At 42.1% G+C, this 16,717-nt stretch overlaps 1 protein-coding gene across 7 annotated transcripts in view; it reads left to right on the plus strand.

Annotated features, from left to right (window-relative positions):
- Positions 1-16,717, plus strand: part of LOC122763166 (neural cell adhesion molecule 2-like) — a 245,761-nt gene that overhangs the window by 171,527 nt on the left and 57,517 nt on the right. For all 7 annotated transcript variants that reach the window (XM_044018244.1, XM_044018234.1, XM_044018241.1 and 4 more), the window contains exons 3-5: positions 6,681-6,887; positions 12,386-12,529; positions 14,140-14,277. In XM_044018244.1, the coding sequence (XP_043874179.1) occupies positions 6,681-6,887; positions 12,386-12,529; positions 14,140-14,277 (489 nt within the window). The remainder of the gene's footprint in view (positions 1-6,680; positions 6,888-12,385; positions 12,530-14,139; positions 14,278-16,717) is intronic.

Here is a 16,717-nt window from a genome sequence, read left to right on the forward strand (position 1 = left end):
GGGCACTTAGCACTGAAGGAAAGGAAAGGCAAAGCACGGACGTTCGCGACAGGAAAGGAGGAGACCAAGGTGAACTCACTTTTGTTTGTTTCTTTCCCGAAAGGCTGGCAGCAGCAGAAAGTCTGTTTTATTCTGTCTCATCTTTATTTGACAACTTTTTTTTTTGAAAACAGAGGGTCAGGATGAAGTCAAACGTCGGCTTGTGTTGTATCTCGATTTGTCTTTCCCCACGCTTGTCCTTGAACGACCCTTGAAGGACTTTTCTAAAATACGATGTGCAATTGAACAGAATATTCCTCTCATTCTCCTTAACCGATGCTACCTCATGTCCTCAAAGAACAAAACCAGTGGTCAAAGTGGCTGCACCTTTTATCTACTCGAATTTCAATCAAAAATGACAAAAAAAAACAAAAAAACAGTCAAAATACCTTCAATTTAGCTTTTTCTATGAATGAAGGACATTCAATCCCTTTCATACGTTCCTGCTCCGACAAGGACAATTAGCTTTTTATATTTCAATCATCACAATAAAAAAAACCTCTCCTTTGTCTGCACGTTTCGTGCTTTTTGCAGCAAATCACCTGACAAAAGATGTTTTTGCTGAGGAAAGGAAAGCATTGAAAAGGGCGTGCACACACGCACACACACACACACACACACACACACAGCTGCAGCATAGTTACAGGGGATTTCTGGATACAATTCGACATATAAACAACTTCTGTAACATACGCTTGTACATTATATGTACACGTTATCTAGGTGTAGGTTGACAGAGCGCTGACCTTTGACCTCACCGCCGGTCCCGCGGCAGATCTAAGAGCCACACCGCGGCCCTTTACTGCTCATCACTCGCTCTCTCTATCAGGATTAACGACTTCTGGTCTTCCTCTGCAAACCAGCAATGCGTGAAGAGTAAACAGCTGTGTTTCAGTGCAGCCGTGACACATAAACAGCCGCTGTTGACCAAATGTTAAGGGGGCACCAGGTCTCTGCTTTCAACGCAGACAGTAGTGGACACATCTTTGGGTTATAACTCCACTGGGTGTCTGAGATTTTCTCTGAACTTGTCTCTCCTGTGCTGCTCCCGCGGAATAACCTTCAACAACACATTAAAACTTCATTATGTTTTCGCCCTGAGTGAGTTAAGAACACTGATGAAAAACTGTGTAACTGAACGGAGTAATTGCTGCGGAGACTCGCGCTCTGTCGACGTACAGTACGCGTAGACGAGACGACACAAGGTGCACAATGTGAGCTCTACACCTAAGTTGTACTTGACCTTCTCTTTTAAAGTGAGTCCTTTTAATTTAATTATTTGTATAATAACAATAGTGAGCTATTTCTTTTCAGCCAGGTCTCCGCATTTAAAAAAAAGAAGAGTTTTTTTTCATCTCGAAGCACCTCGTTAAATAAAATGTTAAATGAATAAAGTGGGTGTTCACCGCCATTCTGGAGAATGAGAGAATATCGCTTGCATCAGCACCATAAGAAATTAATAGTTTTTCTTTTGTCCAGCTCGCCTCGTTACGGCACGGTTTAGGTTCATTTTCCTCTACAAAAGTAGTACCTACTCAACGTGGGCGGAGTCATCACTGCTGCATGAAAGGGCAGCGACTTTGTTTTACACGCGATACGCAAACGAGTGAGTAGTGACTTGTAAAACAGTCGTTTTCAGTGTAAGTGAATCATTAGATTTAGTTCATTAAGACATATTCGGTCAGTACTTCCTCCATGACCGGAGCACAGACTCCGTCTGACACTCAGTGTCAATCAGTGTACTAAAAAAAAGTACCAGGTACTATGCTAGTGGAAACGCAACTGAGCCGTGCCGTGCCGTGCCTATAGCAATCATGACTTGGAGCCCGATTAGAAACTACTCTAAATGAAAACTCCCAACAAATGTGACTTATAAAAATATAAAAAGCATGTTTCCTTCACAAGGATACATTTGTCCCGCACTCCTTTTTTAGAACACAAATGAGCAGTAATAATAAGGCATAAAAAACAACAACACATTGATATATTCCAAATATGAAATTGGTCTGTGGTCAGAGTTAACTGAATCTGTATTTGTGGTGTGACGAATAAGGAGCTGGATAAAGTGGTGCTTAAGTGTGTGTTTAACCTCCCTTTTGACTCAAGTGGCAGAGAGCCAGACCACATGTGAAGCAGAGGCTTTTCTAACAGTAGCCTCTCTGGCCAAACCTCACTCTGCAGCTGCTTTGATTGTTTCCCTGTGTTGTTGTTTTTCTTCAAATACCTGTAATGAGAGTTTATTGTAGGTCGCGGTACCTCTCCCTGTAGATTTACGTCTGCGCACCACCGAGACATTACAAGGTAGATAATGAAACTGATCGTTCTGACATCATGTCAAGCAGCACACATGCTTAGTGTTCCTCTTTCCTTGTTAGCATCCTCCCTCACCCCACCCCCCGCTTACTGATTCCCCCGGGGAGGTAAATCAATTACCACCGTGGCTGCAGTCCCAGCCACCATTGGGACACGGGAACGTTTCCGCTTGCACTCGGCAAATTTTGGCGCCGAGGGACGCGGCGAAAGTCGATAATCTGCCTTGTGCAGGAGGTCGAGACGGCTTCATTATTTGCCGTCACCGCTTTATAATGCTCCCGCGCGTTGGTAAAATAGTGAGCCCACATAGTGAGTCATTTGACTCAAACGGCAAATGTCGGTTCAAGGTTTAGAACTACAGCGCCATTTCCGCACTTTTTAGACTCACCCATAGGGGGACGAGACTTCATTCCCAGAATGTCAACACAGTGTCCGCCATCTTTGCTAACAGTTAAGCTAACCTGTTAGCAAAGAGCAAACGGAGCAAACTGTTAGCTCAGTTTGCGTTGTAGCGTAAAACTGAGAACGACAATAATCAAATGTAGTTTTTCAAACTGATATGGCTGCAAGGGAAAAGACCTGCAGTAGTAGCTGGCAGGTGTGCACTGGCCTCTGGGTGGCTTGAGATAGCGAGACTCTCGCGGCGCAGCGAGCACAGTGCATTCTGGGAGTTGTTGTCGTTCGTCTGCAAGCCAAAATTAAATTTTTCTGCCTTTTTTTGCTCAAGAAGGCACTTGCTTCAAATATTATTTCACATAGATGATCCAGTTTTAATAGACATTCATCTTTCCAACGGTGAAATATGCCTTTAACAGCATACTTCGTCTGTTCTGTCAATCAAAACCATCAATGCAGTCAGATATTTAATGACATCGCTAGTATATTTGGCATTTCCATCATTTACCACCTGGTGCTTTAACCATGCTGCCAGGAAACTGTTATTATGACAGGAGAGTATATAGTTCCTGATGGGCTTCCTATATGCTGCAATAGCCAGCAATCTCTTACTTGGATGTCACTGTGTTCATGCTGCTGCTGCATACCGAAAGTCTCCTTTTTGCCATTTACAAACACTAAAAACTCACAACTAGTAAGATTAATTTAACAAGAGCTTGCCAAATAGTGAGGTAGCACGCGCAAACCCACTGAATAACTAAATTAAAAAAAAAATTACATTTTTTTTAAAGGGGTACATAGAGAAATATGCATGTCATATCATTAAAACACGAATGTAATGTGCTACAAGAAACATAACAAAACATAAAGTGGGAAAAACGGAGCTTACACTTGTGAGTAGGCATGGTACTGTATTGCATAATTTGTCCAAAAAGGAACAGCATGGTTAACTTCCTAAATGGGTTTAGACTAGTGGAATTTCCCATCAGGTAAATGGTTCCAGCAGAGAAACTCTAATAGACTCTGCGGATGAAGCTTTGTTCCCCGTCCTGGTCTTATTTTAAAGTGTTAATTCCACGTGCGGATCCAGAGCAGCAGAGCTGTCTGTTTTGACAGAAGAACTTAGCGAATGCTGACGATTGGTTGTTGCCGTGCAGACATTCCCCACCCCGTTCTTAGAAAAGTGATCGCCACATTGTCTCGCCACTGTTCTTTCAGAGGAATCAGTCATCGAGCGGTCCCTCACGCCCAGAGACAGCAATAATGCCGGAGCTTATGCAGATCTGAAGAGCGCTTTGATGGAAATTTTTCCACCAGCTATTCATCCGGTGGCAGAAGACTGAGAGGGGAGGCAGGACCGAGCGCGTGACACACTACTGTCTCCTCAGATCATCTGTGTGGCAAACAGGCTGTCACCATGCAAGCTGCATCAATTTGAACACATTTAGCTGCATGTGCCATCAGCAGACTGTAAAAATGGAACAGGTGACAATGTTGTAATAGTAACAGGTTTAAAGGGAAGCCTGTAGCGACGTTGGACACTTATCTCTTCCCCCTGCGCGAGCGTCGAGGCTGAGGTGCTGCGTCACGCGTGAGGAAGGGCAAAAGTGAGGGGGGGAAAAGCATTCTGTGGTAAAACTCTCACTACAACACTTGTGTATGATTGCCTCAGCTCACACAAAACAATATAACCAGCAACAGATGCACATCCCAAGGACACAATGCTGAGCATTGTTGGGAACATGGTGATGATGATGATGATTAGTGTGAGCGTGCTCTGGTGTGAACATTCAAAAGGCAAATCAGCTCATTTGTCTTCATTTAACAGTCCACTATAAAACCTCATATCATCATATTTCTGTCACGTTCTGTTTATATTATTGCCCATGTCGAACAAATAAGCGAAACATCCAATCCAATCCGATCCAATTTATGTGTAAAGCACATTTAAAGTAAATGTACACATTTGCATTTAAACATTTGTCTAAGGTGCTGTACAGTTGTATTTGAGTAAATAGACAGCATAAAAACATAAAAGACTTAAAGAGTGTGTAGACAACAGTAAAAGATTTAAAATTAGACAATGAATGGGCCTGCTTTATATGTAATGGCAGTCCATTCCACATTTTACGGGCAACTGCAAAAGCTCGATCCGCTCTGAGGTTCAGATTACTAACAGTGGTTCTTATAGAAGGAGCCAAGGGTCAATAAGTTGGGTGTTAGGAGCACCACTCAGACAGAACAACATACTCTAACTTCTGTTTTTCTTTCTTTGAAACTCATGAAATGTAACGCCATCCATGCATTAATGTCGCTAACACATGTTAGCGGTAACTGGACAGAGAGAGAGTCATTTCTTGACAATTATGTCAGCTGCATAGCAGTTGGAAGAAATGCCACATTTCCTCAAAATAGAACCTAAAGGATGCATGTGCAGTGAAAAAAGGGAGCGGTCCAAGAATCGAACCCTGTGGCACCCCAAAATTACATATAAAATAGTGTAGTCTTCCGGTTGCAAAACAAACGTGTTTGTCTATTTTCTCCAAACGGAAACATTATTTAATACAACATTGACATTGAGTTTGGTTTAGTTGAGATAATTAGCTCTTCAGGAATGTTTACTGTTATAAATCAACCAACAGAGATCTTTTTTGTCTCCACCTGGTGGCGGAACTGCTACTTCCATTCCGTAACTTCCGGAGAGTTGCAGAAGGCAAAAAGTATGGTGATACGGCTCGGTCTTCTCCTGCATCTACAGAAATATCTCAAAAACTAATGATAGGCAGTTGATGAAATCAGTCAGGTGTGTTGGAGCAGCAAAACAGGATTTGGAAACACTGTTCTAGAAGGTTCTAAAATAACATTCCTTTCACTTTATTTGTGTTTTTCTTGTTTATTCTATGGCGAAGGAACCATACGTGGTACTTTTCATGGACCTTTAATTTCCAGGTATTTCAACGAGTGCCCTGTAAAGGGTTAAGGGCATTTGCCAACAGTTTTGTGTCTCCTTCTCCAGCTCCTTTTCTCTTGAGGTGTTTGCCTCTGAAGGAATGGACATGTTTATGTGCCTTTTCTGTCACGCACAAGGCTCGGCGTGATTGATAGGTTAAGTAATGGCCCTCCACACTAAGGGGCACCTGCTGCTTGCTGATGGCCCCTGTTGTCTCCCGTGGTGGCCAATAAGTAGGGTTCAGGATAATATGTGGTCATGGCTCTCTTTAGCTCATGCGTGTCTGTGTCTGTGTGGGAAATGGGAGTGGAATTTACAGCCTACATATGTCTCTGTTCTTTTACTGGCTTATTAGCTATGCAAATCCAAGATTATGACATAATCATATAATTTCAGGCCTTCTGTTGCATCGACAAGTTCTAACAACAGTGTTGGATGGAGCTGTGGTTTACTTCAGAGTCTGGTGATGACCGCCGGGCCTAAATGGCAGCCTATAAAAGAGTCGGTGTGGAGCAACTTGTTGATTTACTCCCCCTTTCACTCTCTAATTTAGGGCTTTTCATAGCACCCCCGTTCCCCAACTTGTTTGAATTCCAAAGAACTTCAGCAGCCGACCAGAATCTTTAATCAGAACTCTAATCAACACGGACTCTTTCTACACAATGAGGTGCTCCATCAAATAGCAGTGAGAAAAATTATGTTACAGTGTTAATGTGAGGGGACAACAAATCCAATAACATCTGGTAGGTTGTGTAAAAAAGTAAAGCATTAATTAAACCACAATTTAAATCGCATGGCCTTGTTTTATTACCTCTAATTTAATTTTAAAATTGACTGTGAATATATTGGGAGCTAAATAAACCAACCAGCCATATATGTTACCTTTTTTTGAGAATTATGGTTTAAATCAGGTTCCTAGCCTGCTCCATAAAAAGAAGTTAAATAATCAAACCCCTCCTTTTCTCACTCTCCTCCTTCCTAGCTATCGGAGAGCCAGTGAGGCTCGAGTGGTACAACCCCCAGGGCGAACGCATCGCCACCTCCAGGCGGATCGCGCTTCACACGGAGACGTCGCGATCCAGGCTCATCATCTACAACGCCATCATCGAGGACGCGGGCATCTACCGCTGCCAGGCCACGGACGCCAGCGGTCACACTGAGGAGGCTTCAGTCGTTCTGGAAATCTACCGTAAGCTTTACAGATATGACTTTCCGAACATACACTCTTACACATGCTCTTTGTTTGCCTCCTGAGGAGACTTTGATGTGAAGACGTGACAAGAACAAACTCGTTTTTGTGATTCTTTCTGAGGAGAGCCAAGGTTAAGGTGCTGACGTGGTCAATCAAGCCATTGAAAAGCCATTAAGGGAGATATAAAGTGCACTACAAAGCTCAAAATAACTGTGTACCGATTCTGTGGCTGCATCCTTTGGAGGCTGCATTGTGATTGAATCACAGCGGTGGTTCTCACACTTGGAAGGCTCTTATTATTTCTATAGTAGTATGTGTTAAATAGCTATGTTTTCTTAAGTGGCATTAGTGATATTAAGGGAATTTGGATACATGGCCTTCATCTAAATGAATTTTGAAGATGTATTCATGTGACAATATATGCTCCATAGCAATCCACCATTCTCGCGGTCACATGGTTCATCTCCATCTCAAAAATAACACTCAGCAATTTCCCCCGTCTGAAAGATGAAGGCAGCCTGATATAAGTTATTTAGCATGGGAAAAAAAAAACGCTTTGAAACTATCGCGAAATAACCTTGAAGTACTTTTCTTTTCCTCCAATGTCATTGCAAATGCATTTACAGTCATTATTCGTAATTGTTCACATGACTCATGAGGCAGGTTGTAATGCAATGAAAAGAACATTATGGATGTCATTGTTTTGCGTTGTTTCGATAAGAATCGTCCAAAAACTAAACGCGGACCCATTAAACAACTACTTTAGGGGAGATTTAGCTGATTTGCATGCGAAATGAATGGCTTTGTTGAAGAGTGCAAGATTATAGGCTTGATTTTAGATGTAATGACAGGGTCCGCTGGATCTGCGTCACAAGTGTTTTGTTTTATTGACAAAAAAACTGGTCAAACACGAAAGTGAGGTGCCAAAATATGTATGATAACTTGTTTACTGTCACATAAAGGCCACATTAGCTCTGTTTAAAAATAAATTAAAGCCACCTGTCCACGTGCTAGAAGCCCCTCTTTGCTCACCATGACAGAAAAATTGATTACATGGGACGTGAATTACGAGTTACCCAAACACCGATTTACACCAGGAGACTACCGGAAATCGTGCCCTGCTGTGTGGTTGCCATCGTTAGCAGAGTCATCACGGCCTCAATCACACCTGCCGCTGCACAGTACCTTACCTCACTGGCCGCATAACCAGCTCCCTAAAACTATTGTTTCCATGGCAACCCACCATCATTCTCTCGGGGCCCCTCAGCGTGGATTGCCTGAGCAGCATGTGGATGAAAATCCGCCTGAAGCTCCAGCACCAGCCAGCCAGCCGTGCAGCACGGGCGCGAGCCCTCAAAACATGTTGTACATGAAATTCGTGACCTGCGGGAGACAAAGTGTTGACATCCTCTCGCTGGCTGTTGACATCTCTGTGATCGCCTGTTGTTGTAATCGCGCCACGTGGAGCAGCGGCTCGTTTCCGAATCCAAAACAGAGGGCTTGAACTTTGGTTAAATTCACCCAGACGCACAAATGGTATACTGTCATGGAGCCTTATCTTTTTTTTTTTTTTAAAGCAATGCTGTCGGCAAAAAGAGATGGCAGGGTGAGTCAGTCATTGATTCTGACTAAAATATTCAGGATGGACTGCTATTACACCTCGGAATCTCGGTAGTTTCACGTGAACATTTTGTCATTTGAGCAGCCACATGAGATGAATTTCATAATTAGCACAGTGTTCAGTTTGCTCCTGGGTAAAACAGCGAAAGAGGAGCTCCGCCTGATGATTATATCCCCGAGTCGAGTTGGCTGTAGTTGTTCTGGAGAGGTTGTTTCCCCCTACAGATTCACTTATAGCGCAGCGTGACAACAACAAGGGAGACAGGAAATGGATACAAACCGCAGGAACAAGTGACACCGTAAGTGTTCAAACTTGCAGAGGAAGTAAAAGAGTTTGTAAAAAAAAAAGAAAAAGAAGAAGAACACAAGGGGGATTGATTAGAAACCAGTGGAGTGAATGAGAAAACATGCAAAAGCATCCTTGGAGTTAATGAAGACACTGAGATGCCAGACACGTTCAAGGGGAGGAGGGTGCAGTCGGTGAGAGAAAGCTCATTTTAGGGAACAGTCTGGCATAAATCACGCAGCAAAATGCTAATGGTGAGGCCTAACTAATGGCAAGGACTGATAAGGAAGCTGGTGTTGATTTATTCATGCCTTCACAATACACCAGGCAGATGATAGCAGGTGGCTGTAGCGCGAGCGGGTGCCAGAACCAGCACCACGTCGGTTATACAGAACCAGAGAGCGGCTTCGAAGACGTGTCGCCTATTGTATGCGGAGACGCTGGTCCAAGAAAAATGTCCTCATCGGAAAAAAAGCAAAAGACGGAGGACAGAGAGAGGAATCTGACGCCGGCGCGCTCCTGAAAGCAAAGGCAGAGCAAATCAAAGGCTGCCTCTGTTCTCGTCTAATTCTGTGAATAAAGGCTTTCGCAGAATATCTCGCCTCGCTGACTTTTTGGTTTGTTTTCTCATGGGCACGATTGGCAGCAAATAAAATGGCCATCTCTCCGTCTACTGTGTCGTTCCAGAATCGGAATCGCCTTATCTGTGTCCCAGAAAACAGCCGACAATGGCATTAGCTTTCGTCTTCTTTGATTTTCAGAGTGAATGCTACTCATCCGTTCCCGATGCCTTTTTGTTGTTTTTCCACAAACACTTTAAATGGGTTCCGCTAAGGAGATCATGTCACAAGACATTCACGCTCCGCAGCAGACGTTTGAGCCGTTTCAGTGTCTTAGTTTGTCCATCTCTTCATCAACAAAGACTATCCATGAAATAATGTTTTCTTTGGTGTTAATTGTAGGAACATTAGATAACTTTTTATTTATGCTAATGCTAATGAATCACTTGGTAAAAGTATTTCCTTAAAATCAACATGCAACTATAATCACTTGGAAATCACCCAGTCACAATGGAAATGTGTATAGTGTTTATATATATACAGGGGTGTCAAACATATGGCCCCCAGGCCAGAACCGGTCCACCTGAGGGTCCAATCCGGCCTGCAGGATGAATTTTCTTATGTCAAATACTGTATATTTGAGTTCCAGATAACTGTGACTAAACATTTTGTGTATTTTTAGACTCCCTGTGATCTTGCAAACATGTAAATGATGAAAACGTGTTGAAATCGTACACTTATTTTTCCCTCAAGAAGTTTCAGGTTCAGGACACTTCATTAAAAGTAAAACAAAAGGGATAAATCAAATTAAAAAAAGGGGAGATCTTGTTGTGTATCGGACCTATAATGAGTTTGCTTCTCTAGTCTTGATGACCTCTCAAATCTCCTTTACTCTACAGTCTTGCCCTTCATCCATTCACCCACATAGAGTGCAGCACATCTTTTATCACTCATTCACTCACACACTGCCGGCACAGCCATCTGGAGCAACGTGGGGTTAAGTGTCTTGCCCAGGGACACACCGGCATGTAGATTTGCCCACAACCATCTTCTTTATACTCAGTCTTTGTCTGGTTTTCAGCTCCTTGTTTCGTGTTTTATTTTGAAGTCCTTCCTTGCGTGTACCAGTTTTGCATCCTGTCCCGCCGTAATGTGCTTCAGCTGTTGTGTCTCGTTTGGCTCACCTGTGTTTGATTGTCCCTGCCTCCCCGGTGTATTTAGTCTCTGTGCTCCTCAGTGTCTGTGTTGGTTCAGTTTGTTAGTTGACGTCACATGCGTGTGCCTGTTTTCCCTCATGCTGTGGTTTCACGTGGGCCAGGTAAGCGCCGCGTTTGCTCGGTTTATGTTTTACTCTTTACAATTTTTGCTTGATTAAGGCAGGGACAGGGACAAGCAAACACAGGTGAGACACATTAGGTCGGGGGCAGACAATCGGGGAAGACTGGACAGGAAGCAAAACTGGACCAGGTACACACAAGGAAAGACTTCAAAATAAAACAGGAAACAAGGAAAACCAGACAGAACAAAATGTCTAACCAGAATAATACTGTAGTTCAACAAAAGTTGGCTGAAAGATCCAGAGGTCATGACACAGTGACTCTGTAAGAACTGTGAGTTGTGCCATAGTAGAAGTAATAGTGGTAGTGGCCATTAAAAATGATCCAATTTATAGCATGTGGGCAACAAACTGTATCAAAGCAGAAGCCAACCCTGATTTACATTACATTACAAGACATTTTAATAACCTCTCATACACTCTTTTAGTTACGACGTCGTATTAGGGCCAAGTATGAACAAAAAAACATATTTCATGAAAAAAAGTCTTTATGAGATTAAAAGTGGCAAATCTACGAGAAAATAAAGTCGCAGATTTATGAGATTAAAAGTGGCAAATCTACGAGAAAATAAATTTGCAGATTTATGAGATTAAAGTGCAAATCTAGAAAATAAAGTTGCAGATTTATGAGATTAAAAGTGGCTAATCTACGAGAAAATAAATTCGCAGATTTATGAGATTAAAAGTGGCTAATCTACAAGAAAATAAAGTTGCAGATTTATGAGATTTAAAGTGGCAAATCTACGAGAAAATAAAGTGAATTTATGAGATTAAAAGTGGCTAATCTACAAGAAAATAAATTTGCAGATTTATGAGATTAAAAGTGGCAAATCTACAAGGAAATAAAGTCGCAGATTAATGAGATTTAAAGTGGCAAATCTACAAGAAAATAAAGTTGCAGATTTATGATATTAAAAGTTGCAGATTTATGAGATTGAAAGTGGCAAATCTACAAAAAAAAGTCGGAAAAATTGTGTCATGTTTTTGTCATACATGTACAAAGTCCGGTGAAGTTGCCATGTGGATTTATCTTTGGTTTTTTTTCTTGACAAACAAAATACTAGCCTATTTTCCGACTTCTTTTCTCATAAATCTGCGACTTTATTTTCTTGTAGATTTGCCGCTTTAAATTTCATAAATCTGGGACTTTTTTTCTCAGAAAATTACCCCCCTCCCCCAGGTCCGTATTTTATTTTATTTTATTTTATTTTTTTCATACTTGGCCATACTTTCATATTTGTCAGCTTTGTAAACAGGACCTGACATTTATCCCTCCATTTGTTGCTCTGGAGTGAAAAGATTGTGTTTCTTGTGGAGGAGCCTTCCAAGTGCGAGATCCACTGCTCGTGGTCGTCAGCCTTCAAATGCAGCCTCCAAAGGATGAAGCCACAGAATTGGTCTGCAGTTACTCTGAGCGTGGCATGTAGCTTTGTAGTGCACTCTGTATTTCTTCCTTTAATAGCTTTTCAAGGCTTGATTGACCATGTCAGCACCTTAACCCGATGCACTTGACTCAAAGGATACAAACCAGACTGTATAATTAAAAAGGAAATGCATAGTTAAACAACTTTAACTACAAGTGTCTCACAAAACGGTCACAGATAACAGAGCAGATTTTTTTTTGATGTTGAGACCTGCGATTAATCGCCCACCTTGAATGCTCGAGGGAAAATAAAATCTCTTGATCTCGCAGAGAGGCTCACGTTCCGGGATATTCAGTCGCCGCAGGAGTTCCGCCAAGGTGAGACAGCGGAGGTGGTGTGTGATGTCATAAGCTCGCCGGTGCCCGTGGTGGTGTGGTACTACCAGGAGAAGGAAATCACAGAGGAGTACCACAGTAAGTCTCTCTTTTATTTGACCTTTTTCCATGTTGTTTTGGAGGCGAATGAGCAGGAGACTTATAGGAGAATAAAATAGTTATATATTAAATTATAGTGTGAGTGGTTTACACACTGATCCACTGACTGAATTTCAAGGTCATAAAGTTGTATAAATGTGAATAATTTCTAAAAGTTTACTGACAAATCAATTGTGTGAAAATGTTTTCATGTTTTTTTTCTTCTTCTTTATGTATTTTCTCATCAAAAATTTACGTTTTTTTTTTTTATTCTTTTAATTAAAAAACATTTCACTAATTAATTGCACAATTTTCTGTAATTAATGGCGAAAATAAACCTGTTTATGATATTTATTTATATACAATCATAGAATGAATGTAGAATCAACACGAAACAACGGCTTTCTTTAAACTTTAAACACAGTTTCTTTCCTAATTATTACAAATTTGGCACAAAAAAACTTTTGTGATATAGTAGCAGACTGATGATACTACAGGCTGTGAGTACACCGCAATCTCAAAAGAAGTACAATTTGAACATGACACAACCAAATTCACTTGATTATCGAGTGTGTCCTTGTTTATCCTTCTCCCACTTCATAGAATGGTGCTAATGTGCCAAGAACGACGTTCTCCGGGACGGAAATGCTCTTTCCCTCTTTTGTTACGCGTTCACAATAAGACAAGAATACCAAACGCCATGAATAGAAACCCCATCAGCCCAGAAGGAGGAGCATAACTTTGAAAGAAACCATGTTAACAAGCGACTGAGAGGATGGATTATGGAGCAATTAGGAGGTGACATTCAAAAGATGCGGCTTCACGCGCACACTCACAACTGGAATCTTTTGGCCTCACTCGTGCTGTGTCTTCTTCCATCTAAAGCTGGTTTAGTGTCATATCTGAAAGAGCACGATTTTAACTTATTATTCTAATGATGAGGAAGGTGGTTTCTTTAGTTTGAGGGTAAGAAAATGATGTAGAAAGGCACACAGGACCGAATCACTTTGAGTAGTAATGTCCTTTACTGATATTAAAAAGCAGTAGAGTAGAATTCATTATTCCTCTCTTCCTCCTCCTCCTCCTGCCTGATTTACAACTCCCTACACCGTTCCTCCGTCCTCCTTCCCAACGCGTGGCGCACGCCTGAACGCTGATGAGAAAGAGTGACCCCTCGAATCTGTCACGGTTTTTTAATTGAAATTCAAATCTTCAGTTGAACAGTAATGATGAAACATGAAGAAGACTATTTTTTTCCTTTAATCATTCCCCAAACCCCTCCCCCTCCCCAATCACGATGCACGGCGGCTATAAATATCTTCAGCGCTAGAGAAATGAGATGGAGGCCTCATCACTCCTGGCCAATCTCACGGTGGCCACAATGGGAGGGAGTGGAGATGATTTGGAGCCGTAATTGCGTGGGTGTTTATCTGCGTGAACTTTATCAGGTAAATGTGCCGCGGTGGAAGATTGACAGTCCTCACTACTGCGGAGAGTGGAGGCGACACTTTCTCCGAACTTCCTTATCTTGGTTTCCTTCCTCTCTTTCTCCCGCTCACTCACTCACCCACTTGTTTGTCTGTCCTTTCCTTCCCGCATGTGCTGTGAAGACAAATACCAGGTGCTCGCGAACAACAACCTGCAGATCCATCGCGTGACCAAGGCGGACGAGGGCGTGTACCGCTGCGAGGCGAGCGTGGAGGCTCGCGGCGAGATTGATTTTGTGGATATCGCAGTGGTGGTCAATGGTGAGTCACCGAATTAAATTTGGGTTACGGGCAAAAAAATATCTCAATTCATTGTGAATGATGAGCTCTGGAAAATACTGCATCCTGTCTCCGTTATAAGCCCAGAAATAACCGTGACAACACCAGCACGACTTAAATGATCCTAATGTGATGCAATGAGTTTATTCCAAATTTGTGTAAAAAAAATTGTGTTGTTTACTCACTCTGGCACATTAAAAAAAACATGTTGCTTAAATGAAAATGGCAGTTTGGCAGATAAAGAATGTCATTATGTGCTGATGGAAAGTCTGATGGAGTCTAAAATATATAATTTTTTTCCACTTTCTGTTCATTTATTCCATCCCCTTTCAGCACCACGGACAGCGCCGGTGTAGCACAGGCACGGATAGAGTTCACGAGTTCACCGGAATTAGAAATGAGTGAAAGAAACTACACAAATAATGCTGTTTGAGTGTGTCACAACAACACAATAAGGAAGCCAAGCGTTCTTTAGGTTAGTTATTCTGACGAGACCCTTTTTCATCGTTTCTTACAGAAGACATGCGGTATATTTGTGGTGGTGTCTCACAGCACGTCTGCTTCCAGCTCAGGTGTTATCTTACCTGAACACTATGTTTCCCCAATGATGAACAGTAACTTGTGTGACTTGGGTGAAATTATTGAAATTGTCAGAAACAAATGTGGTTTTCAGATCACCGTCAGCATCAAGTGGAAAACCACGACTTTAAAATTCAGCCGAGTGACTGATGCTCTTCACCGTGTGAATCTAATGGAAAATGTATTATACTAACTAAAAAAAAACAAAAAAAACACGCACAACATCAATTGAGATTCTAATCAGACACAGTGTCGCACTCATTCCCTTAGAATACGTTCTGGTAGCCAACTTTAAAACACAATAAATCAGTAAGGTTGGTTAATTTCAATGGACACAGCAGCAGCAGCAGCAGCAGCAGTAGCAGCGTTCCCTTTGTCCTCTGTGATTCCGAAAAGTAAATAGAAAATACATCAAAGTCACATTCTTTAGCGTCGATTTGCCAGAAGTAATTGATTAAAGTGAATTAAATTGTATTTGCTTTGAGGTAAACATAAAGGCACAGTGTAATAGCCTCTCACTGTGCGGCTGCCATTGTGTGCCGGTGAGCCCGTTATTACACGACTGTCACACGACACCACTGCATTTCCCCCCGCTTGTTTACACTTGGTTTAATCACGCGTGCCATCAAGTTTCAGGTCGACGCTCGGACCGCCGCTGAACGGAGCCGTCACCTTTGACGGATTCCGCTCACTCCCCTCAGGTCGTCACTGCCACACATGTAGCACAGCTCCTCTCTCCGCTCCCATCGCCATGTGGTTTCTCCCTCTTCCATAATTCTTTTTTTTTTTTATTTATTTAACTTCCCCCGTCCATTCATTAGCGTGATTGAATTTTTTTTCAATTAGCGGCGTCTGTGGGCTCCAAAAAAATCGAAGGATGTCATTTTAATTTTGTCATTTGTCCTCATTTGGAGCGTGTCACCTGAGACCGCGCCAGTGATTGAAACGTGGAAGGCCACGAGCGCCTCGCACCGCTCGAGCGGCCGCGACGTTGTCTTTGCTTATGTAATTCTCTGCCTCTTAGTGTAACAGAGGAGCGGCCCTTCCGCCACCCCAGAAAAAAAACTACGGATCGCGTTCAATTTAGCACACCACTTACCTCACTTCTGAGGAAGATCCAATAAGCCTGCTCAATGAGGCACGGCCCATTATCGCTGTGACACGACACTCGGCGCGCGCCGGTGTCGAGGTGAGGCGGTGAGCGAGCTCTCTCTGCAGGAACCTCACCCTGGAGGAGTATATATATCAGATGGGTTTTATCCTGGATCTTTATAATAACAATAATAATAATAGGAATAGTTTACTTGGTTTAAAGACAAAACTTAAACTCTGAAAACCTCGTGTGGAGCAGGACAATAAAACATCAACCCTTTTATCACCAAAACCCTATTTTTCCTTATTGTTGTGGGACATTTTTAATACTTTTTCTCACCTCCGAGGTCAACACCAGTTCATGTTCTACCGCCGTGTGAATAATATTATGTGTACGTACGTTTTATCTCATGTGATCCCGTGATACTGAAAAAAGAAACCACACTAAAGGACACACTTTTTCTTTGCTGGTAGACTCAAGGAAGTCTTGGGGTTTTTTGTTTTCCTTTGAATGACTGTGTGTGCTCATGTTTTAGTATTTCCATGGTTTTATGTTGTTTGTCTGTTGTTGTTTTTGTGTTTTTTTTAACCCTTTTCCAGGTATTTAAGAGGTTTAGTCTTCACTCTGCCGTGCTTGTCTTGTCATGTCTTCCTCATCACTTTGCATTTACCTGATTTGAGTCCTCACCTGTGTCTTGCCACCTCGTGTTTATTTTAGTTTGTCTTGTTTTCTTCAGACTCACATTTAGTT

The sequence above is a fragment of the Solea senegalensis genome, linkage group LG2 (assembly GCF_019176455.1).
Source record: "Solea senegalensis isolate Sse05_10M linkage group LG2, IFAPA_SoseM_1, whole genome shotgun sequence".
Lineage (NCBI taxonomy): Eukaryota > Metazoa > Chordata > Actinopteri > Pleuronectiformes > Soleidae > Solea > Solea senegalensis.